The 23,726-nt window shown below is 52.5% G+C and overlaps 1 protein-coding gene across 1 annotated transcript in view; it reads left to right on the forward strand.

Moving 5' to 3' along the window:
• TRAF3 (TNF receptor associated factor 3) overlaps positions 1–23,726 on the forward strand; it is a 49,117-nt gene that overhangs the window by 20,916 nt on the left and 4,475 nt on the right. The window contains exons 2-9 of the mRNA XM_068991150.1: positions 1,799–2,044; positions 3,656–3,707; positions 6,662–6,766; positions 7,372–7,539; positions 12,206–12,286; positions 14,766–14,840; positions 16,576–16,668; positions 21,327–21,467. Of these exons, the coding sequence (XP_068847251.1) occupies positions 1,800–2,044; positions 3,656–3,707; positions 6,662–6,766; positions 7,372–7,539; positions 12,206–12,286; positions 14,766–14,840; positions 16,576–16,668; positions 21,327–21,467 (960 nt within the window). The 5' untranslated portion in view covers position 1,799. The remainder of the gene's footprint in view (positions 1–1,798; positions 2,045–3,655; positions 3,708–6,661; positions 6,767–7,371; positions 7,540–12,205; positions 12,287–14,765; positions 14,841–16,575; positions 16,669–21,326; positions 21,468–23,726) is intronic.

The raw sequence follows: 23,726 nt of genomic DNA on the forward strand, positions 1-23,726 counted from the left end.
TGGGGTGTGTGGCACAGGTGCCCGGTCAGCACCCCACATTCCAGGGGAGTCCTGACAGGCCTGGGCTCTGCCTTCAGGACAGCCTGCAGGGAGGTTCTGCTCATGTGCTTGTGATTCTTGGCGCGTGCTCACTTGTCTTAAGCAGCCTGTAAAAACCAAGGATCCAAACCTGTGTTCTTCACTTGTCTGTTCAGAGGACATGTGACCTATACCTAGTTATAGGTAAACAAACAGTTAGGGTTTGTCATTAGCTTCATCCTGAGTTGTCTCTTATATTTGAAATAGGAATTCACAACCAAAGAATCAAACACGTCTCACTGAAAACTGTGTACTTATGGAGCACACGTTCCTCACGCATTATAGGATAGAATACTAAACCACAGTCGCAAGTAGCGTCTGATCTAAGCACAGGTTTTCAAGGCATGAAGCTATGAGATCAGTTCTGAAGACTGAAGTTTTTCTTTTTTCTGGCTTCACAGAAACACAGTTTGCTGTGAGTGGCTCAGACCTCACCTTTCCCTCTGTTAACTCAGCAGATGTGTAATGAGAATCTTTTACCTCAGGCCCTAGTGATTCCGGGTGCCCAGGATCTGTTCAACAAAGCAGATCCAAACCCACGCCCTGCCTCAGGGAGTGAGGCAGTAAATAAGCTGTAAGCAGCAGTTTTGGGAGCATGGACTGTGGGGCAGGCCTTGAGTGGGCCGACCAGGGTGGGCTCCGTGAGAAGGCGGGAGGGGTGGGGGGAGGAGGCGGCGGAGCTGGGGTCAGCATTTGCAGGAGGACGGGCAGGCAGTCCCGTGGCAGCAGGCCGACTCCTGGTTGACCCGTTTCCCGGACAGGCACCTTCCTACTTAGTGTCTTGACAAATAGGATTCTAATCAGTGTTGGGGAGCAAAGGATCGCTGGCCTTTTGGGGTCACTTTGAAATCTTTTTTTTTTTGACGTCACAGGAGGCTCCTGCGCTTTGCACAGTAGTGTGCTTTTTGTTAAAAGTAACCCCCGTGTGGCTGGAACACGGGTCATCTTCCTGTCACAGGCACTGCCTCCTGAGTGGTTCCTGCACGTCCTGGCCACAGGCGTGCCTCCCTTTGGCCCTGTCCAGGGGCGGGAAGAGGCAGCGTGAGGAGTGAGCCTTGGGCAGCGCGGCCTCTGCCCCCGGCCCGCCAGCTGCTCTGGGGCCGGGTGTGCAGCATGCCCCGTTCCCGCAGAACCCGAGTCCGGCCCGACCTGGCTGGTGGGGAGCCTCGGGCTGAGGGAAGTGGAGAGGTGGGTGGACGCCCAGCACCTCATAAGGAAAAGGCATTTGGCCCTTATTTGTGTCAGTAGCAGAAATAGATGGATTGAGCAGGGGCACAGCTGATCTTGAGAGACCTGGTAAGTTTTGAAAGGAGCTCCGTTGTGTCTCCAGGCACCTCCTACTTTGCTGGGACAGGGCCTTGCAGGTGGGGACCAGCCACGTGTCACCGTGCGGTTGGCCAGGCCCAGCGTCCCCATCGGCGTCCAGTCCTGGGCACCAGGTCCTGCACACCCAGGGTGGGTCCGAGGCTGCGGGGCCGGCTCGAGAAGGGGGCCGGGCAGCCCGCCCAAGGGAGGTGGTCGCTGGGTGACAGGAGCCGCGGTCCGTAGAAGGCGAAATGACGCAGAGCAGCATCTGCATTTTGAATTGAAGAGCCTTACTAATGTGGTCTGTGCATCGCAGCAGCAGGTCCCGGGGGGCAGGGGCCTGGGTGCTGGAGGCTGGAAGCCCACGGGGAGCCCCCCCCCCAGGTCCCCGCTCTGATGGACCCCCTTCTCCTAGGATGGAGCCCAGTAAGAAGCTGGACGCGGCCAGCACCCTGCCTGCCAACCCCCCGCTGAAGCTGCACCCTGAGCGTGGAGCCGGGCCGGCCGTGCTGGTCCCCGAGCAGGGCGGCTACAAGGAGCGCTTCGTCAAGGCCGTGGAGGACAAGTACAAGTGCGAGAAGTGCCGCCTGGTGCTCTGCAGCCCCAAGCAGACGGAGTGCGGGCACCGCTTCTGCGAGACCTGCATGGGCGCCCTGCTCAGGTGCGTCTGGCTGGAGGGCCTGGGTCCCGCCGCAGACTCGGGGCAGCCCTTCCCAACTCCCCCTGCGAGGTCTCTCCCCTGGGGCCCCTGTCCCCTGTCTGCGGGGCCCAGTTTTGCTGGAGGCGCTCACGTTCTGGGGAGGAGCCTCCCCGTCCACCAACGATGGTGGGGCCCTTCGGGGCGATCCCCTAGGATAGGGGATGTGCAACACGTTCGGGATGTGGGGGGCAGGTCCTCGGTAAGGAGAGGACGCCCTGGAGCTGAGTGTCAGGGAGCCCGCAGCAGCCCTCGCGGGCATGTCGTTGTGAATTAACGCCATTCAGAGCCCCCAGCGTCAGGGAGGCTGGAGTTGTACAGCGGAGCGTGCTGGTTCATCCCACAGGATTCGCCCGGCAGGATGCTGAGCACTGTGCTCAGCTTGGGCCCCCGCCGGCGGGCGGAAGCCGGGAAGGCTGCCCTGGCGCGTCCAGCCCTCCGCTGGGGGCAGCCTCCCTCCCCAGGGTCCCCTCTGGGGATTTGCTGCTGAGCTCTTGTCCTCTCCCCCGAGACTGAGGACTCAGCTCTGGAACGGAGTTTAGTGACTGCGGCGGTGCAGCCCCAGGGCGCCGCTTTCTCTTCGTGGGCTTGGGGGGCCCCGTGGGTCGGGTGGGCCGGGGGGCGGGGTCTCTTCCAGTCTCGACCCTCCTCTGTTCCTGGCGCTCCTCCTGCTCCGCCTTCGGCAGGTGTCAGGGGATTCCCCCCCAGGCGCCCTGGGCTCTAAGGCTGCTCAGAGAATCCCATGATTAAAACAGGTGAGCACAGGCTCCGTGCTGGTGAAGTCTGGATGAGCGAGCTATCATTTTAAAGCCTGTTAATCTCCCGAGCCTTCCCCAGGGCCCCCCTGCCCACCTGCCTGCTGTTCCAGGATCTCCTACTGTGCCCCCTGGCCTGGATGCCAGGTGCCCTCAGGCTGTCGAGGGCAGGGGCCCTGGAAGGAAGGAGCACTCAAAATTAGTTTTTTATTTTTAATCTCTCGGAGGTGGTTTCCAGCACAGGATGGGGGTGAGACTCAAGTCCAAAAAAGGGCAGCTAGGGAGCAGTGGCTCGAGTCCTGAGTTTGGGGACAAGAATGATGTAGGAGACTCATGGTCTCTGTAGACAGGCTCAGCTTTCCATTCCCGTGGGACTCAAGTCCTGGCACTCCCATCAGCCTTTCTGCAGCTGTGAAGAGACAGCCTGCGGATCCGGCACTCTGTGCTGCTAAGGCAGCACTGCTCAGAGGCCCTCCGGGGAGCTGGGGACACTCAGGCCACAGAGCCCCTCCGCGGGGAGCTGCTTTTGGTTTCTGAAATGAAATTTCACTTTTAATTGAAAGGGACTTTCCAAGAGGGACTGATCTCAGCTGCTCTGCTGAATAACTTCCTTATGAAAAATCACTACTAAAAAAGAATCTTAACCCTTTTCTCCTGTTTAAACCATATTTAAACCAAACTTACCCTGGCATCCTGAAGCCCTGTTTCTCCGAGCTCTGCACAGCAGACACGACCCCTAAGGGAATGGCTCAGGGTTCCCAGTGGGTTCAGATGAGAAGGTGCTCGCCCTCTAACACGTTTACTGTGTCTCTCCCCTCAGCTCCTCCAGCCCAAAATGTACTGCTTGTCAAGAAGTCATCATCAAAGACAAGGTATTCCTGGTTTTTTAATAAGCTGTTTGGTCCCCGTGTTGCGCTGGGTGGTGCCTTCTGCAAGGCTTGCATCTCGCACGCTGGCTCTGAGTTTCCCTGGCTCTGACGGCTGGCGGAGCAGGGTCGAGGCACCCCGACACACTGGGCGGATATGCTGGGCAGGTGCTTCAGCCCCCGAGCCTGCCTCCTCCCCTGGGTCAGTCATGGTTTCACCTTCCAAGACCCCAGGTGGGGGATGTGCGCTGTTATCTCGGGTCCGCCTCCCAGATGGCTGCGTTCAGCCTTCAGACGGTGCTGGTCTGCGGGCCCCACTGAATGTGCTCTCTCTCGCCCCACGCAGTGTCTGGAAGTCATTAGACACGTGCACTTTCAGCTCTCCCGTCCCCTGCGTGGCCGAGGGTGCCTCAGAGCTCGTAAGGGTCCCGCAGCCCAGCACCCAGGGGCCCGGGCCCTTCTCACCCACCATGTGGTCGTCTGCACCCTGCCAAGCCCTCCCGGGCACCCTTCTCGTTTGAAACCACTCGTTCTTGAAGTACTTAAAAGATCAATAAAAATATGTGGTTCTGATATTTAGATTAATGAACCTAACCATTTTTTAAGTGTAGGCCATTAAATTGTACAGTGAAGTTCTCACTCGGGTTTTCCCGCGGCCTTGCTGTTCGGCTTGTGGCTTGCTCACTCAGCTCTACCCGTTGTCTTGACTTGGCAACCTGTTAGCGATTATCGAACCAATGTAACGAGCTTCCCTAGTGGCTCAGTGGTAAAAAACCCACCTGCCAATACAGGAGACACGGGTTCCATCCTTGGGTCAGGAAGATCCCCTGGAGGAGGAAGTGGCAGCCCCCCCCAGTATTCTTGCCTGGGAAATGCCCATGGATAGAGGAACCTGGTGGGCTACAGTCCATGAGGTCACAAAGAGTCAGACACTGAGCGACTAAATAACAAACCAGTGTGACTGAGAGAGGAGGTTGAAACAGTGGCTGAGGCAAACTTTTTAGTGCCTCATTTCATTAGTCAGAGTTGTTATCCCTATTTTTCAATGGCATTGATAGCTGAAGAACGATTATGGAATTTGATGTAGACTCGTAAATGAGACTGAATAAGCAAGGGATCCTCATGGGGAAATGTAGGTCTGGTTGGGCCCCAGGAGACTGACCTCAGCCACTGGGCAGGTCACTGAGGATGGCACCGCCCCAGGGCCTCTGCTTCCCCATCTGTAAAATGGGATGGTTGCAGAAATGATATGAGCTCTTTCTCAGCCCTGAAGTTCTGTACTTTTATCGTTCTTATGTTTTCAATCTATGTTTTTTTCTCCCTAAGTTACGAAGTTATGTACCCTTGCCTGGAAAATCCCACGGACAGAGGAGCCTGGTGGGCTGCAGTCCATGGGGTCGCTGAGAGTTGGACACGACTCAATGACTTCACTTTCACTTTTCACTTTCATGCATGGAGAAGGAAATGGCAACCCACTCCAGTGTTCTTGCCTGGAGAATCCCAGGGACGGCGGAGCCTGGTGGGCTGCTGTCTATGGGGTCGCACAGAGTCGGACACGACTGAAGCAACTTAGCAGCCTAGCAGCAGTCACTCAGATGTGTCAGACTCTTTGTGACCCCATGATCTGCTGCCCACCAGGCTTCTCTGTCTGTGGAATTCTTCAGGCGAGAATACTGGAGTGGATTGCCACTCCCTTCTCCAGGGGATCTTCCCAACCCAGAGATTAAACTTGGGTCTTCTGCATTGCAGGCAGATTCTTTACCATTTGAGCCACTAGGGAACCAAAGTTAAACTCAAGTGATTTAAGAAACTTAGGGAATTACCTGGTGATCCAGCGGTTAAGACTCTGTGCTTCTGCTGACGTGGACCTGGGTTCAGTCCCTGGTCAGAGAACTAAGATCCCACAAGCCAGGAGGGGCAGCCCAAAGAAAAGAAAAGAAACTTAGTGGCACAGAAGGATCATTTTCTGTGATCACATTATTTCTTACTGGTTAAAAATACCTGCTCTGTTGACTTTCAACATCTTAAATTATGACCTTTTTTAAAAAAGTCATGTTTACCTAAGATTAGATTTGCCTCCAAACTAATTTATTTTTAACTCTTAGCAGCTGTTGATTCTATTTCTTTACTTGTGGAGTCAAGAAAAGCCTGTTGAGCTCTCTGATTTTCTGCTGTTACAGAGCATTAGTGCATGGGGGTTTCTTAGAAGTGCCTGAGTACTAGGGTGGTGTAGCTTGTGATGTTAGAAGGAGTGAGAGTACTTGTTTTCTAAGGGAAAAAGAAAATTAAAGGAGGGTTTTCATTTTCAAAGGGGGACATTTTCATTGTTGGATTAACTATATCTTTGCAACATGTTTTTTAAAGTTTCTTAAATAGCAAGCTAATGCCTTCCGTTTGGTGAAAAATGAGTTAGTTACAAGTGATACACCTTCAGAGCAGGGACCAAGGTAAATGTTGTACAAACCATCTGCCGCTTGTTGGCTTTTATGGTGGTTTCTCTGCTCCTCCAGCGAGGATCTAGCAAGGCCTCACGCTGTAGCGCCCCCTCCCACCGTCCCGTTCCTCCATGGGAGGTTCCACTCCCAGCAAGGCTGGGGCCTGGAAGTGTCCAGGATCCAAGTGTGAACTCCGTCCTGGTGTGGGCTCATCCTGAGAATGTCAGAGTCCATCTAAAACGTTTGGATGCTCCAAAGTGATCTTCAGTTGTTCAGTACAACTTGCTTACTTTGGGTTTATCCATAAAAGCTGGTAGTTAAGGTTGTATCATGTAAACTGTTTCTCTTAGTGGGGATGGCTCCTTCATTCTACTCACTTAGACATTAAAACGGTCCTTAGTGCTTTGTGAGCCCTCTTCAGGGATGTGCTCATGACTTTTTAGAGTGGTTTTGCCTTGTCTAAGGTAGCAGCACGTGGAGATTAAGAAATCTTAATCCTCTAAAATAGCTATCTTTCAATTTCAGGTGTTTAAGGATAATTGCTGCAAGAGGGAGATTCTGGCCCTTCAGATATTCTGTCGGAACGAGGGCCGGGGCTGTGCGGAGCAGCTGGCCCTGGGGCACCTGCTGGTGAGTGTGGTGAGACATCCAGAAACACCAGTCCCCGGTCAGCACCATGGAGCCCCTAAGACCATGTCTGCATCCGTCTTTCAGACACAACCAAATAGGAGAGCAGGCAGAGCCACTTGGGTGTCAAGTGTTGTTTTTATGACATCACAGGCAGAAATGTCAATTGGTTTTTGAGCACCCTGCCCTATTTAGAATAGAAAGAAATCTGAATTGACTGTTAATTATAGAAGGCCCATTTACACTTCCTCCTTTTTATAACCATAAAATTCCATGTAACTTCTTATTTTTTTTAATTACTATCACATATATTTAATCCTGGAAGGATATTTGAATTAGAATAAAATGAAGTCCTTAGCGGATAATCATTTATTTATCCAGGAAGAAAGGTTAATTGACTTAGTTCTTCAAAAGCATATAGTTTGAGTAATCACTAAATGGAATATGAAATTCAGTATCTCTTGATACGTTGGTCACTCTTCTCTGTGAGAAAATGGTCTAGCAGCAGATAGGAGACGCTTGCATAGGATTTGACTGCATAGAGGCTAGAATTGGTATTTCAGACTGGAGGTCTGCCAGTTAAGAACTCCGAATGGTCTGCCTTCCAGGTGCATTTGAAGAATGACTGCCAGTTTGAGGAGCTTCCATGTGTCCGTGCCGACTGCAAAGAGAGAGTGCTGAGGAAGGACCTGCGTGACCACGTGGAGAAGGCCTGTAAATACCGCGAGGCCACGTGCAGCCACTGCAAGAGCCAGGTCCCGATGGTCACGTTGCAGGTGCAGTGTTCTCTCGCTTCCCCACCTTGGCTCCATCCAGATGCCGTTTGTCCACAGAGTAGCTTGTCAAATGACTGTTCTCTCAGAAATAAAGAGAAAAGATAGGTGTAACTAGCAATTTTCATCTGACTTTATTTCAGAGCTGAGCTGTATTTGTTTTGCCCGTTTTGATTTATGCAATTAGCATTTTCCATTGCCTTGATCGACTGTCATTTGGGGTGCCAAAAAAAAAAAAGAAATGAAGACTGATTATTCAAAAAAAGGTAGAATTTTCCACTTGTCCCAGGGAATAGGCTCAGAATCTTGTCGGATCGCTTAACCATTCTACGGCTCCAGGACACTGAGACAGAACCATCACTTCAGCAGGGTGACTGATCCCACAGCGTTGAAGTACAGCTGTCTCTTGGAGAGAGAGGAGAAGTTAACGTTTTTTCATGCCTCCCTTGTTTCCGCAGTTTTATATTGTGCGCATGTTAGAATCAGATCACTTACGTGTAAATTAAAGAGAAACAGATGTTGGGATGGAGGACAAGCTTCCAAAAGAGTCAGCGGTGTGGACACTGTTGAACATTTGCTTGTTGAGTACATATTTACTGCATGCCGACTGTGTGCTGGGCGCTGTTCTAGGGGCTAGGGGTTCCGGGTGACCTCATCTTCCAGTGGGAAGAGGTCGTAAGTACAACAAAGATGGGAGCAGGGGTGGTGAGGGCGGGCCCCTCCGAGGCCGTCGGGGCGACGCGGGAAGAGCATCGGGGCCGGGGGAGTGGCCACGGGCAGCTCTGGCTCCGAGATGGGGCCGACTCAGCAGGTGGATTTCAGGGGCTGCCTTGCACAGGGCAGGGGTGAGGTGGGAAGTTGATGGGAGCAGACTAGCGGTGGGCGTCGGGGCGGCCCTGAGCAAGGGGCAGATGTGGTTGGTCAGCATTACGCAGAGCCAGTGGGACTAGCCGGTGGCTTGAGCACGGAGTGTGAGTTGAGCGGATGCCCAGTGCTTGTAACTAGAGCAGCGGGTGAACCAGAGTGCCCTGCCCAGGTGTGGCTCAGAGGGAGAGAGCGGGCTCTGGGGAGGAGGGAGTGGTCTGTGCCACAGGGTATGTTAATAGGTGGTCCTGGCAGCCCAGGGCCTGGAGCGAGTAGAGAGAAGGGCCAGTCAAGGCCTGAGGCCTGGGTGCACAGTGCTTACAGCCTGCAAAGCATGGGGGGGTCATCCAGTGGAGGGGCGGCCAGCCCGGGAGGGCCCTGAGGGGGACGTCCCAGAGGGAGATAGGCCGGGGCGGGGGTCGGAGCCGGAGCTGGGTGGGGCTTCTGAACCCACCAGGCCAGTGACTGGTGGGTCAGCAGACAGAGGGTCCCTGGACAGGCAGCCAGGCCTGAGGACCACCGGCTGGTTCCTGGCAGATGTTCGGGAGTACATACTGACCCCCATTTAGAAACGGCCGTCTTAGTTTTTCTGTATGAAGTGAGAGTAATCCCTGTAACCTCCACTTTACTTTCTTTGTTTAACTTTTCTGTGCCTGTGACTTTCCTCCCTCGTGAAGTCCGCTCGATTGTTGTTTCTGGTTATTAATAACCTTTAAGTGCCCTCCCCTTTGGAAAATAGACATAGTATTTTTCATAATTGAATAACTTCTTTAGTAATTAAATTTGAATGAAGGCAACATGTACCCAATGAGGAATCCTGCCGACCTTACACATATTACCATGTTGCTATCAAAGTTATACTTTGCTTCTTGCAAAAATCAATTACCTCTATTTGCAGAATAGAATTCAGAAATTAATTTTCATTTGAGAAAGAATTGTAAAGCATGTGAGTGAAATAGCTTGTCAGTAACCCACTCTAAGCTTCAGTCAAGCCTGCGAAGAGGTGGGTTTTGGAATAGCAGCATCGCTCGTGGTGGCTTGAAACGCTGGAGCAGCAGACCCCAAGCCAGTTGCCCAGGACACACAAGAGAACAAATCACAGTCTCTCCCCTTCACTCCACCGTCTGGTTGGGGAGACGGCCAGTCATACAACTGTGTGAATGCCGCTGTAGGAAGGGCCGGTTCACCTGGCCGGACCGGGTCCGTGAGGGCTGTTGAGAGGAAGTGGCATCTAGCCTGACGGGGCCTTAAACGTGTTGCCTGTGGAGAGGAGGCAGGCGCAGAAGCACAGAGCGGTAGCTGCGAGCTTGGGGCCTGAGTTGCACCAGGAGGCCTTCCTCCTAAATCTTCCTACCTTTCAGTGGTGGAGACGGCCTGGCGTGTCCTCAGGGTGCTGGCCCTGCAGTGCGTTTTGGGGCAGATCTTACTTTCTGTCCGCCTGTGATCACTGTGGGGAACACGCCTGCTTGGGGGTCACGCTGGTGCAGCCCCTCTGGGCCCCGGGGCCCCAGCGCCAGCAGGCAGCCACACCCGTACTTCCCCCCCAGCCAGGAAAGGGCCCTGGTAGTGGCGGAATTCGACTCCCAGGTTTTGTTCTTCAACTCTCATACAGCCTCATCCTCTCAGGCCTTAAGTCTGTTTTTTAAAAGCACAGTTTAACTTAGGCCCAAAGCCCCAGGTCATCCTGACTTTCCTCCTTGTCCTGTGTTCTGTGGTGTAGACTGATACAGCACAGAGACCCACAAGGTCTTATGAGCAGTTCTTTTCTATCTTTGAACTATAGTATTGGCGTGTCAGGTATTTTTGAGTTTGTTTTTTTAATCTGTTAGCATAAAGCATCAGAAAAAAAACTCTTCCATTTAGCCCAGAGATTATAGAGTATCATTCTCTTTGAACAGTTCTGTTAATTTGCGAAAAGTCAAAGAGTTGTAAAGGGTGGCCAAGGGTCACCTCTTAACTCATTACATCTGCAGAGACCCTCTTTCCAAGAGGGTCACATTCTGAGGTCTGGGAGGGAGATATTTCAGGGGTCACTGTTCAACCCACTGAAGTGGGCAAGCTATAAATGGCAAGTCACAGGAAATAGAAATGCGTAAGATAAAGAGTGTGCTGATAGCTACACGTTAAAGAATTGCAAGTCATCGCTGTTGGAGATGGGAAGGTTTGACAGAACTGGCAAAACCCCCCAAATCCCATGTGAGATGCTTACCCTCCGATAGCCAGAAAAGCCTGTTTTGATCATCCTTGCACAGGTCTGCAGGGCACACGTGAAGCTCCTGACTGGCCTGGCGTGCAGGCCCCAGCCTCTCCTCCCACTGCCCCCTGCCTGCCCTCCCCAGTGCACGGCCCCTCCCCTGAGTCGTCTCAGCGCTCCCCCCACAACCCCACCCCCAGGCGCTCTCCCCGCACCCTTGCCGCGGGGTGATTGTCCATCCGTGCTCCTCACTGTCCTGGGCCAGGCTGATCCAAGGCCAAGGCAGGCCCGGCCGGGTGAATGGGAGCTTTGGGAGGGGGGCGTGGTATCTGGAGCACTGGCCACACCCATTCCCCAGGCCCGGCACGGAGTCCATCCTTACCGCTGCCCTCCGAGGGAGATCTGATCACTCCCCGCCTACAGGTGACGCCATCTGGCCGAGACGTCCCACCGAAAGACGCAGGACACCTTGACTTGGCGCTGGGGAACTCGTAGGGATTCTCAGCAGTACCCGGGGGTCCCCTTGTGGGAGGTGCTGGTCAGGCTCAGTCCAGCCAAGAGCCTTCCGATGAGCTCCAGACAGCCATGGGCTTGCCCGCTGCAGGCCCTGGGGCCTCTGTGGGCCTCCAGGACCACGCTCGGGAGCAGAGGGATCCTCTCCACACTGCCCACCTGCCAGGCTGATCCAGACCAGGGAGTGCAGGTGGCAGGATGACTGACCTCGCAGGCCAGAGAAGTGTCCTTGGCGGGCACCGTTGTCCCTGGCCCACACACCTCCTGGTCAGACAGCGCGTGGCTAGTGCTGCCCTGGTGCAGCCTGGCTGGAGGCCCTGCTGGCAAAACCGGCGTGTCCTAGGCCTGAGGGGAGCCCGCCGTCTCTCCTCCTGCCGAGTGCTGCCCTCTGAAGCCTGGCCCCACAGCTGTGTTTCATGGCGGGTCTAGGGTCTCCCTTTGTGGCCTCCGTCACGTGTCTGGAGGTGCTGTCTCCAGGCCCGCTTGGGCTTGCTGGCCTGCGGGAGCTCTGGCCCGTGCTTTGCTGGTGGCAGGTGTACTGGACAGGTGCCACCAGGTGCCCGTGGCACAGAGTTCGGCAGTGGCCAGCACCCAGGCTCTGTGTTGAAATCTGTGCCATTAGAGAACGGCCACACTGGCACATACCTACATTGCCTTTTCATTAAAGGAAATCCAGGCACACTCTCAGGACAGTCATTGAAATTCCTGGGGATCACACTGTTTTTAGGCTCTTGAGAAGCATCGTTTCCAGACTCCAAGCTGAGAAGCCAGAGGGCAAGTGTCTGCCCCAGCCAGTAGAGGCTGGGCCCTGGTGTCCACCCCCATGTGAGCGAGCTTGCCAGGCACAGGTGGTGGGGCGGCGTCGGCCTGGGGGACACGGCCAGAGGGCACGAAGGTGGGCTGGGGCGGGGCTGTCCTAGAGTGACCCCCCCTCTTGAGTTGCTCCAACCAGTCAGGTCTGGGTAGCTCTGGTGAGGGCCCGCCTTGTCAGCACTCACACTTCTGTAACACAGCGGCCCATGCAGGTGTGATGGGGGCCTCTGAAGGAAGGCAGGTCGTGTGTTTCAGAGTTGGCAACGGTCTCTCTCTCTCCTCCAGAAACACGAAGATACGGAGTGTCCCTGCGTGGCGGTGCCCTGCCCGCACAAGTGCGGCGTCCAGACCCTTCTGAGGAGCGAGGTGAGGGCTGCAGCTGGGCCCCTGCAGGGGCTGGGCATCTTGTGGTCCCCGCTTCCCCCTTGATGCCGAGGCCCGAGGTCGTCAGACTACGGTGGTGATAGAGCAGAGCAATGCAAAGCCTCATGCTGTTCTTGGAAATCAGATATTTCAGAAACAAGCAGTTAGAAGCTACAGAGTGGTGGATTCAGAGCAAAAATACCACTGAGAACTGAGAAAACGGGAATGTGTACGGTGCAGGAAGGGGCAACGGGTTTTAGGTTTAAATCTGTAGAAGAGAAATTACTCTACCGCTGTCTCAGGAAGGTCAGTTGACTGAGAGATACTCGAGCCATTTCGGCCACACAGGCCTTGCAGGGTCTGCCCTGGGGTGAGAGGGTGGCAGGCGGCAGGGGAGGCGCCTGGACAGCGGCCCTCAGGTCCACTGTCCCTGAGGCAGGTAGATCCTGCGGTCGCCTTGTCTGACCAGAGTATATCCAGGTGGAACAGTTCCAAGGCTTCTCGGTGCTTCTTCACCTTGTCCTGGCCCGGGTCCCCTTCGCTGCTGTTCTGGGAGCCGTTGGGGCGGCCATGGGCTTCAGGGTGCCTGCAGCCCTGGTCCCCACGCCCAGCACCCTCGGGCCTGGGCACTCTGACCCGAGGAGCCTGCTTACCTCAGCCCTTTTCAGCCGCCTGGGATTTGACACCTGGATACTGCAGGAGTGGGGGAGGTCGGTCTCTCCCGTCCCTGAAGCTGGGGACACGGGTGCAGCAGGACCCCGGAGCCCCTCTCACCGAGGTGCCCATCCCGGGACGTCCCTGCTGGGCAGGGGCAAGTCTCGCTGGGTGTGATGGTGGTCCCTGGGCCCCTGGCCATGCCTCAGAGAACAGCTAGGGCACTGTCTCCATGGCTGGGAAGCCCCTCCGTTCAAGTGAACATACGAAGAGGCTGCTGTGGAAATAACTTCCAGGGTTCCATATACTTTCCTTAGTGTTGACTCACGCAGGGCTATCTATATTAGGAACAAAATAGTCTCCATTTGCCTTTAAGTTAGCTTTATTTTTAAAAACGTTTAAACCTGCATTGATCTCGGGTTTCTGGTGAAAGGTGCCCTTTTACAGATGGTTCTCGCTCTAGTCCCGAGCTCCCCTAAATTCTGTAGGGCTCTGAGAGTAACGATGATGAAGCCCTGAGTTTATAGTTGTAGAAAATAGTGCTAAACTCGGTATGTCCCCAATTTAACATTACAAGTGTTAGCTGGTTGGATTTACGACTGTACCGATGGCAGTGAAAGAAAACGTTTCATGATTTTCAAACTGACGTCACTGCACACATGGCCGCCTGTTGAGTTTCTGTACCTGTCGCCCGCCACATGCCTCCTGGGTGCTTTTTCCAGGTGCGGCCACCACCACCCTGCCCAGGCCTGGACCTTCCACCGGGTTGGCCTTGGCAGTGGGCAGCCGGGTCCCTCGGGCCTGTCCTGTAACTGGCACGGCCGGCAGGAAGGCGGTATTGTGAGCCTCTCCCTCTCATCCTGAGCATGGACCTGGCGGGAGGGGACTTTGTCCCAGGGAACAGAGGAAAAGGCATTGCGGCCACCTGCACCCACCAGAGCAGTGTCCTTCAAGTGCTGGCTCCCGGGAGAACGCGCTCCCAGGGCCCCCTGTGCTGCGCTCACACGCTGCTCTACTAATTCAGGGTCTAATCATTTTCTCTGAAGAAGATCTGTCCCTTGAGTTTCCAATAAAGAAAGAGATTTTCTTTAAGATTGTGTTAGCCTAATGCCAAAACCCCATGTCTATAAAATGCAGATGTTTCCACTCCCTCCTCCCTTGCGGGGCACCCTGAGCGGTGTGTGTTTGGCCATTTGCCGACGTTGAAGCAGAGCTCCTCCTAGTTGTCCTCCGCAAAGTGGAGGGGAGCACGTTCAGATCCGTGCCGTTAGGATGACGCGGGTCTCTGAAAAGCCGCATGAATTTCTGGGCAAGCTGAGGGAGGGAGTCTTTTCAGGAGAGTCCCCTCTGCAGTTGTGAGCGTGGGGGGTGGGGGCGCCTGTGTGCGTTTCCCTGGGAAGACACCTACTTCTGTCTACTGTATACAGGTGTGTGGCCCAGCTGCATCGAAATGCTTTATATTTTTTGTGTTTCATGCAATTTTTTTGTTTATGGTCTTTAAATGTGCTTTTCAGTTTATGTTTTTTTTTTCCCTTTCTTTTTAAAATTCTGCAGACAGCGTGTCACAAAACAAGTTGTTCTTTAAAAAGCCGCAAGTGTAAGAAATGTTACAGTAAATGTATTTCTGTATATTGGTGTATATATGTGTATACACGTGATGATACTGTATACTTACTGGGTAGAAGTCTAGGAAGCCGGTGGTGTAAACACACCTGCCGATAAACCCTGTTCATAATAGTAGAACCCAGATGCTACCTGTGCCCTTGATATGTTTGAACATTTTCATGCAAACGTTTGTGCCACAACTCACGTCTCTTTCCCGTTGCAGTTGAGTGCACACTTGTCAGAGTGTGTCAATGCCCCCAGCACCTGTAGTTTTAAGCGCTATGGCTGCGTTTTTCAGGTCAGTATCCGACATTCGTCCTTCCCAGTCACTGACATTACGCCATGAGAGAAAGTTAACTCTGTCGACATTTAACATGCAAGCTCTGAGCTTTCCGTTTTGTTATGGCACCGAGTCACCAGCTACACACGGGTGACGAAGCCGCGTGCAGCAGCCGTTGGGGGCCCACTTTTCAGGCCGGGGGTGTCGAGAGACTTCAGGTGGACGCCTGAGCTGAGGGGGAGTTAATGCCGTAGCAGAAGGATCACTTTGAAACCAGCAGGACGGACGCGGGGTGGGGTTTCTAGGTGGACTGTGGCGCCCAAACATGGCTTCGGCAGCGTGTGCTCCAGTGCACAGCCGTGAGGGTTGCACACGAGTGTGTTCTTAGCGTGTCCCATGCACATGCCACACCTCCTGGATTGCCGGGCGGAGAGGAGTCTCCTCCACTGCCATGCCTATGCCCTGAGAAACCTGTTCCTGGTTTTTTTGTTTTTTTAACACACCTGAGATTGCTAGTGAATTTGAACTAGTTTTCATTTAAATGTATATCTTGATTTTAGAACTATCAAAGGGAAGTATATGCTTCAATTAAAGTGTTTTATATTTGATTTTTATGTATAATCAATACGTTATTGTGAAGTCAGTGCAGGGATATTAGCATCTCAACATTTTCTTAGAAAGTGATTTTTTTTAATACACCTAAGATTGCTGTGAATTTGAACTAGTTTTCATTTAAATGTATATCTTGATTTTAGAACTATCAAAGGGCAGTATATACTTCAGTTAAAGCATTTTATATTTGATTTTTATGTATAATCAATACATTATTGTGAAATCAGTGCAGAGATGTTGGCATCTCAGCATTTTCTTCGAAAGCAAAAAGCCTGAGAGTGAGGACGAGTGTAGCTTTCCCTCCGCTTGTCTCTTAAGGAGACTGAGCCCTCACCGCTGTTATGTTGTATGTACTTATATGCCATTCATTCTGTGTATGTATATATATATATGTTGATATTTAGCAATACTTGTATGAACATATATATATGAATATTCTATGTACAGAGTATATGTTTTGGAGATCATCAAAATGCTTTCCATGGCTTTTAAATTTTCCAGTATCAAAAACAAATTACATTCTTACACCACTTGTTTTCTGAGATACATGAAGTACTGTTTCACGTGCTCATTGTTGGCTCTGAGATGGTCTGCATCTGATGTACTCTGTAGATCGTTTATGCTCTGTACGTAACTTTCTGAGTATGCTTAGAATAGTTAGGGACAGTGCATTTTATGATACTAGTATTTATTTCACTAGTAAGTTGATGTCTTAATAGATGACTTAGAATCCTACTTGGATTACACATTCTCTAGATTATTGTAGCAGCATCTAGTTGCAGATGTCTCAATGTTTTCCATTTATATTTTAGTGCAGAAAACTTACTAAGGAACAAAAGGGCTATGTCTGAAATTTAATTTCTTCATGTTGGAGTCTGAAGCGTAGGTAAAGGAGGGGTGAGTGGAGCACACGGCCTCGAGGCAGTGGGCGTGGAATCACAGCGCCGCGTCCTTGAGCTGCTCGGCCCCTCTCAGTGCGGCCCCCTTGCCTGCACGCAGTAGCTTCCGAGGCTGGAGAGGCTCTGTGAGCCTTCCCCGGTTCAGTCCCCGCCTTCGTGTGTGGTGCTGGCTTGAGGTCGTCTGAGGGTCTGAGCCTCTGACCGAGGGAGGCTGGCTGACCGCGTCTCCTCTTCGTTCTCAGGGGACAAACCAGCAGATCAAGGCCCATGAGGCCAGCTCCGCGGTGCAGCACGTCAACCTGCTCAAGGAGTGGAGCAACTCCCTGGAGAAGAAGGTACGCCCTGCCGTTCCCGGCTTCTGCCGGCTTCTAATAATTTCTTCGTATTGTGTGAAGAGGAAAACCTGCTTTTTACTTAATAAGGGGTTTTGGATAAAAGAAGCAGCATGAAGTGTCAAAAAAGTAAAAATCTTTTCAAGCAATCTTGAGTTTATAAATGAAGGTGTATGGTTTTGTTAGGTTGCTAGCTTGCTCTTTGTTTTTCAATTGCCAAGTGTGTATAAAGTGCTTTTTAAAAACTCACATGGTGATTTTCTTAGTATTGACTAAGAACAGGGATTGTCACTTCCAGTCTGCACCCCCAACCCCCGTCTTTTTGTAAATAAAGCTTTGTTGAAACGCGGCCACACACACTCACTTCAGTACGGTCCGCGGCTGCTTCCACACTGGGATGGCAGTGTCGACACGGAGACCGTGTGGCCCGCACAGGCCCCAAACACCGCTCTCTGGCTGTGACAGAAAGTCCGCCAGCCGCAATCCGGAAGGGCACCGGGGCCACGTGCGTGGCCTTCCTCTAAGAGGCAGGAGGAAAGGCCGCCTCCACGTCAGCAGGGTCACTGTTCTGCTCCGTTTTTGTTTGTGGACCGTGCCGGGTCTTCACTGCACTGCACGGGCTTAGCTGCCCTGCAGCACGTGGGATCCCAGGGTTACAGTTGATTGTGGAAGTTTGGGGGGTGCCACACAGCCCCTCCCCAGACACACCTGCCCTCCTGGGCGTCTCCTCGAAGCCCCGCTGTGGGGTCTGCACTCTGTCGCAGGCGCCTGCTCACAGAACACGCTTTTCTGGGGACGTTTGTTCTGTGGTGCTCAGCTCGCCAGGTCTGCTTTCCCAAAGAAAGGATGAAAACCTCCAAGGCTTGACAGAAAAAGGTTATAGATCTCCCACTGTGGCTTGTGGCTTGTATACAAAAATAAGAACTTAATTTGATATTCAGCAAACGTGTGTTGAGAAGGGAGGGCGTGTGATGGGGGGGCGCTGGGATGAGTTACAGCAGCCCCGGGAGTGGATGTTTGCTTTCTAAAGGTTTGTAAAGATTTGAATATCTTGTTTTGAGTGTTAAACCCAAGCAATTTAAAATGTAAATGTGCTTGAAGGAATGTAAAGTTTTAAATCAAAAGATGTTTATTAAATATGACATTAAATATTTTTTTAGTATAAATGCTTAAGCTGGAGATGAGAAGCTGTGAAAGGCTTTGTGTGCTGTGTTTACACACGCGTGGGACAGGAGGAGCCTTCTGTTTGACCGTGAAACAGAATCTGTGTCACATGAATGATTTATAACTTTCTCATGAGCACATATTTGCTCTGAGTTCAGCAACGGTTTACCTATGAATCCCTTTTTCTCCTCTTTTTGAAGAATGCGTTGTTTCTGGGTTTTCAAACTATAGGCGTAGATCTCAGGGCTTTTGGTTTCTCACAGATACGGCTTCTCATTTATCTGAAAGGTTCTTCCTTTCCTGTGAAGTGAATTGGTCTTGTTCCAGCTCTGCTGGTTATGTAACCATGGCGCGGGGCTGGGGGATGTGTCCGCCCCTCAGTTGTAGGCGGGGCTGCCACCAGGAGGGCTCCCAGAGGTGCAGGAGTGGGAGACAGGGGTCATCCCGTCCTACGCCCTCCTGCCCTGCCACCCCAGCACCCTGAGAGCATCCTCTTTGCACTGTTGGAAACCCCAGGACCCGGCTGCCCGGCCCACACGCCCTCCCCAGCCGTCCTCCCCCTTGCACACACCACACACCAGCCAGAGAGGGGCAGATTTGAAACATCTGTTCCTGTGACTTTGCTCAGGGGTGAGCCCCTCCCTGAGGCCCACCCCCCCACCCCCGACTCAGGACAGCCAGCCATGCCCTGCACATCCTTCCCTGTGTCCATGAGAAGCTGGCATCTCTTCTCTGGGCCCAAGAGCCAACCCGGATGACAGAGGGAGATGTTGGTGTTTTCTTAAAGTGGGAATTTGCTTCTCATCGTGGAATTGTTCAGTTGGATCTTGAGTTATTTTGTTCATCTAGGGTGGAAAATAGAATATTTGAGTTGATTCAGAAAGACCAATTACTGCATTCACAGTCAAACTTTTAAAAAAAAAAAAAAAGAACAACAAAACTGTTTTATAAAATCCAGACCTGAAAACACCCATCTTATATTTTAGGAAAGCTTAAGTCACAAGGAAGTCTTAGAGTGCCCCTAGACAGGCGGGGGTGGAGGGTGTGCTCAGGGAGGAGGGTCTCGGGCCGGGGGACCCTGCTCCATCTGCTGCATGGATTCTGGGAAACACACCTGCCAGTGGGCTTCCCTGTGCCTGCGGCGTCTACCTGGTGGGCAGGTGAAAGCGGGGGTCTGCTGGCACCCAGGGGCTGGGATCCTTGATTAAAATATGTAAAGAAAACTGAGTTTAAGGACAATCCCTCCATAAAGACATTAAGAGTTTGCTGTGGCGGACTCCCCCTGGGGCGCAGTGGGTAGGAATCTGCCGGTCAGTGCAGGGGAAACAGGGTTTAATCCCTGGCTCGGGAAGATCGCACATGCTGTGAAACAGCTCAGCCTGCGTGCCCTGGAGCCCGTGCTCAGCAGCAAGAGAGCCACTTGCCTCCGGTGGGGGGCCGGAGCCCCACGCCGCAGAGCAGCCCCACTCAGTCAGTGCAGGCACCCAGTCGTGTCCGACTCTTTGCGACCCCGTGGACTGCAGCACACCAGGCCTCCCTGTCCATCACCAACTCCCGGAGCCTCCTGAAACTCTTGTCCATGGAGTCGGTGATGCCATCCAACCATCTCGTCCTCTGTTGCCCCCCTCTCCTGCCTTCAATCTTTCCCAGCATCAGGGTCTTTTCCAGTGAGCCAGCTCTTCGTATCAGGTGGCCAGAGAGTAGCCCCAGGTCACTGCAGAGAGAGAAAGCCCGTGGCAGCAGCACAGGCCCAGCACCACCAGAGATAAAGTTAAATAAATAGATAACAATTTTTAAATGAGAGAGTTCGGTGTGGCAGGATGTGTGATGGTCAGTGTAGGTCAGGTAGCCTGATTCACAGCACAGGAAGTTGCCGTTGGTTTGGGGAATATCATCGAGAGTCGTATGAAAGCGGCCAGCCTGTGTGCAAATTGCTCTTTTTGGGGGTGTGAGACTGCGGGGCCCAGGAACTGTGTCCATCTTCAGCAGATGGGAATAACGGAGTTGTAAGTTTAGAAGAAGCAAAACACCGCTGCCAGCCATCCATGCCCCAGGCTGGATGCTGCAAGCTGGTCCTGTGCGGGAAGCTGAGGACCGGTGAGGTGCCCTGTTTTAGGAAGGAGAGTCCGTTTGTGCTGCGTGAAACCCTAGGGGAGTTGAACTATCTATTGCAGGTTTTGTATTCTTTTGTAAATACGTTTGTTATAAATAAAACAGTGAGACAGCACCGGAAAGGCACTGCCTCCAAGCAGGACTCTGACTTGGGGCTAGTGGTTCCTCAAAGGACGAGGTCAGGAACCCAGATGCCACCTGAGACGCCCGTGAGCTGTCATGTGGCCAGGTGGTCCTCAGGTGCTGGCAGTATTAGAGGGCACCTCCGAGTGGAGCCGCGATGGAACGCACTGTCTTCCGGGCGGGGGGAGGGAGGTTGGGGGAGGGGTGCCCAGCACTTGTGGGCAGAGAAGGCCATTGGTAGAGGGAGCCTTTCCGACGGTTGAAGTGCCCTTGAGTTTCCTGCATTGGCAGGTGGATTCTTTAACCACTGAGCCACCAGGGCCGTCCAGATTGCCTCTTGTGGAAACATTGTGAAAAGACACCTTGTAGAGTTGTCCTTGAATTCCTCACCGCAGGGCTTTTAAGTCCTGTGTAAATTGGTTCTTGGGAGCTGATTATTTTTCAGAAAGGAACTTTGAAAATGTCAAAAGTGGGCTTGGGACTGCCCCCAGCAGGCCCTTCCTGGACCGCCGTGGTCTCCCAGCCATCCCATCCCCTGGTGCCTCGCCCATCCCCCCAACACCGCCATCCCCTGGCGCCCCCAGTTCCCCCAACACCCCCACCCCCGGGACCCCCTTCCGCCATCTGCGCCTCCTCTCTGTGGGGTGGCGGGCTGCCCCGAGGACTCCCTGTGGCACGTGTGAGACCCTCCCCTTCCTGCTCCCTCATTCTGCTGAGAGCTTCTCATAGGGCGGCAAGTGGCCCACTGGTAGCTGTGAAATAATTTAGTGGGTTGCAGCTAGCATTTTTTAAAGTAAAATGGAATAGAAAGTGCCAGGTACGTTACAATTGATTAGGACAGGTTTGGTTTCGTGATCCTGTTTTTAGGAATAGGCACCTGTGTTCAAGGTATGTAGCGAGAAGCTGAGCGGCAGGGAGGTGTTTCCTGCTGTGTTTCCTCATCAGAGTTTGAAAGCCACTCTGATAAAAGATTTATTTGTTTTCAGCAAAATCTTTAGAAAGCTTGTCTTTAGTCCTGTTGTTCTGAAAGGCACTTGGCTCATCTTACTTGACTCCTAGGAAAGGTTCTGAGAACCACAGTTCGGGTCCCTGTTGAACGGCCAGGACCCCCCTTTCCTGTGGGGAGGGGTTTGTTCCTGGAACTCCTTCCAGTGAGTGGACAGAAGGCCCGTGCTGTCAACGCTTCATTGCTCGTGTTAGAATTGTTGTGAATTCACGGTAAGACTGTGTTGCTCGCTTAATTGGAGACTCTCTCTTTTCAGGTTTCCTTGCTGCAGAATGAAAGTGTAGAAAAAAACAAGAGCATACAGAGTCTGCACAACCAGATATGTAGCTTCGAAATTGAAATTGAGAGACAGAAGGAAATGCTTCGAAATAATGAATCCAAAATCCTCCATTTACAGGTAAGAGGTGTAAGACTATGGCTGGGGCGGAGGGAATATGTCTGTCTTCTCCGCCAGGACTTTCTCAGGGAGACATCTGAGCCAAAGCCCCGACCTTTGTCCACAGCTTGTTTCTCTTGCTGAAGTGAAACTCGGGAAAGTGGCCTGGGTTCACGGGTGACCTGGGTTTGCGGCTGGCCTGGGTTCACGGGATGGCACGAGTTCGTGGGGCGCCCTGGGTTTGTGGCTGGCTTGGGTTCGTGGGGCGCCCTGGGTTTGTGGCTGGCTTGGGTTCGCGGGTGGCCTGGGTTTGTGGCTGGCTTGGGTTTGAGGGTAATCTAGGTTCACGGGGCGGCCTGGGTTCGTGGGGCGCCTGGGTCTGCAACTGGCCTGGAAGGTTGCAGGCGCCCCCGCCTGTTCCTGGAGGCCCGGCCCCATCCCCCGTCCCCTGTGCCTCTGATTCATTGTTGGTGAAATAAGGCTGAAGCCTAGGCTTTTAAAATTAGCCGCTTTCATGACTATCATCTAAGACTTCATGTTGGTCCTGAGTAGCTGTGTGTAAAGTTTCACTTCCTAAAGTGAACTGAAGCCAAGCTGCTCTGTTCTGAGTCTTCCAGCGACGCAGGTGCTCACATCACTCTATCTCGCCCTAGTGACCCAAAGGCACCTCCATCCCAAACACGCAGGCCCTCGCTGCTCTGAGAAGGGTGGTGCCTAAACACGCCTGATGAGGCTGTGACTCCTGGTTTCTGTAACCCACTTGGGCTTCCACCAGGCGCTTGTTGCAGGTTATTCTTCCAGACGCTGTCCTCACAGTGGCCGACTCGGGTGCCTTCAGGGTGGTAGCTCCTGTGTGTGCCACACTCTCAGGCGAGAGTCACTCCTGTGTGGCCAGAGTGGTCCTCCTGTGCCTGCGCCCAGTCTTCCCTAAATCACCTGGAAGGTAAAATTTTTCTAATAGCTCAGAGTCACAGCATTTTTGAGATCGTCTTGCCTCCTGTCTTATGGTTGAGGTTAGTTATAATGCTTTGAATTGCATAGGGATTTATTAAATTAATTTCATTTATATTAAACCTGGTAGTTGTCCAGAGACAATGAAAAACACAATGAAACATTAGGTTATAGTTGAAAAGGTGCCAGTCACAGGTATTGAATCAAGCCAGGAAAGCACGGTGCCGCTTGAAAGAGCGGCAGGGCTGCTGCGGGCCCGGAGGTGGCGGTCAGCACGCCGGGACCGAGGCCTGCGCTGCCGTCCCGTGAGCAGGGCCCGCGTGCTCAGGCTGGCAGCGGCGCCCGGCCCAGGGCCTGGAGGTGCGTGCGCCGGAGGGCCCAGGAAGTGACGCTGTGTTTGAAATCGCTTATGAAGCATGTCAGCGACTGAAGGAAGAATGAATAGGTAGGGGTCTGTTTTTTTTTTAAATTTACTTCTTATTTTATGTAATGGTTTCCAAACGTTTTTTTATTGAAGTGTAGTTGATTTACAGTGTTGTGTTAACTACTGCTGCACAGCAGAGTGCCTCAGTTACACACATGTGTGTTGTTTTGTTCAGCCGCTCAGTCGTGTCCGACTCTTTGCGACCCCATCGACTGCAGCTCCTTGGGCCTCCCTGTCCTTCACCATCTCCCGGAGCTTGCTCAAACTCATGTCCATTGAGTCCGTGATGCCATCCAACCATCTCATCCTCTGTCACCCCCTTCTCCTGCGTTCAATCTTTCTCAGCATCAGGGTCTTTTCCAATGAGTCGGCTCTTCGCATCAGGTGGCCATAGTGTTGGAGCTTCAGCTTAAGCATCAGCTCTTCCAGTGAATGTTGAGGCTTGATTTCCTTTAGGATTGACTGGTTTGATCTCCTTGCAGTCCAAGGGACTCTCAAGAGTCTTTTCCAGCACCACATGGGAAAGCATAAATTCTTTAGCACTCAGCCTTTTTTCTGGTCCAACTCTCACATCCGTCCGTATGTGACTATTGTAAAAACCATAGCTTTGACTAGATGCTTTGGTCAGTAAAGTGATGTATATACATTTTGCCTTTGTCCAGCTTTTTATTTTGTATTGGGGTATAGCCAGTTAGCAGTGTTGCCACAGATCCAGGTGAGCGGTGAAGGGACATAGGTTAGCATTCTTTCCTGTTACGGTTTTTCACAGGGTGTCACACATAGTTCCCTGTGCTGTGCAGCAGGACCCTGTGTATCCGGTCTACGTATGATAGTTTTCGTCTGCTGACCCCCAACCCCCACTCCATCCCTCCCTCAAACCCCTCTCCCTTGGCAGCCACCAGTCT

This window comes from Capricornis sumatraensis, chromosome 19 (genome assembly GCF_032405125.1).
Source record: "Capricornis sumatraensis isolate serow.1 chromosome 19, serow.2, whole genome shotgun sequence".
Lineage (NCBI taxonomy): Eukaryota > Metazoa > Chordata > Mammalia > Artiodactyla > Bovidae > Capricornis > Capricornis sumatraensis.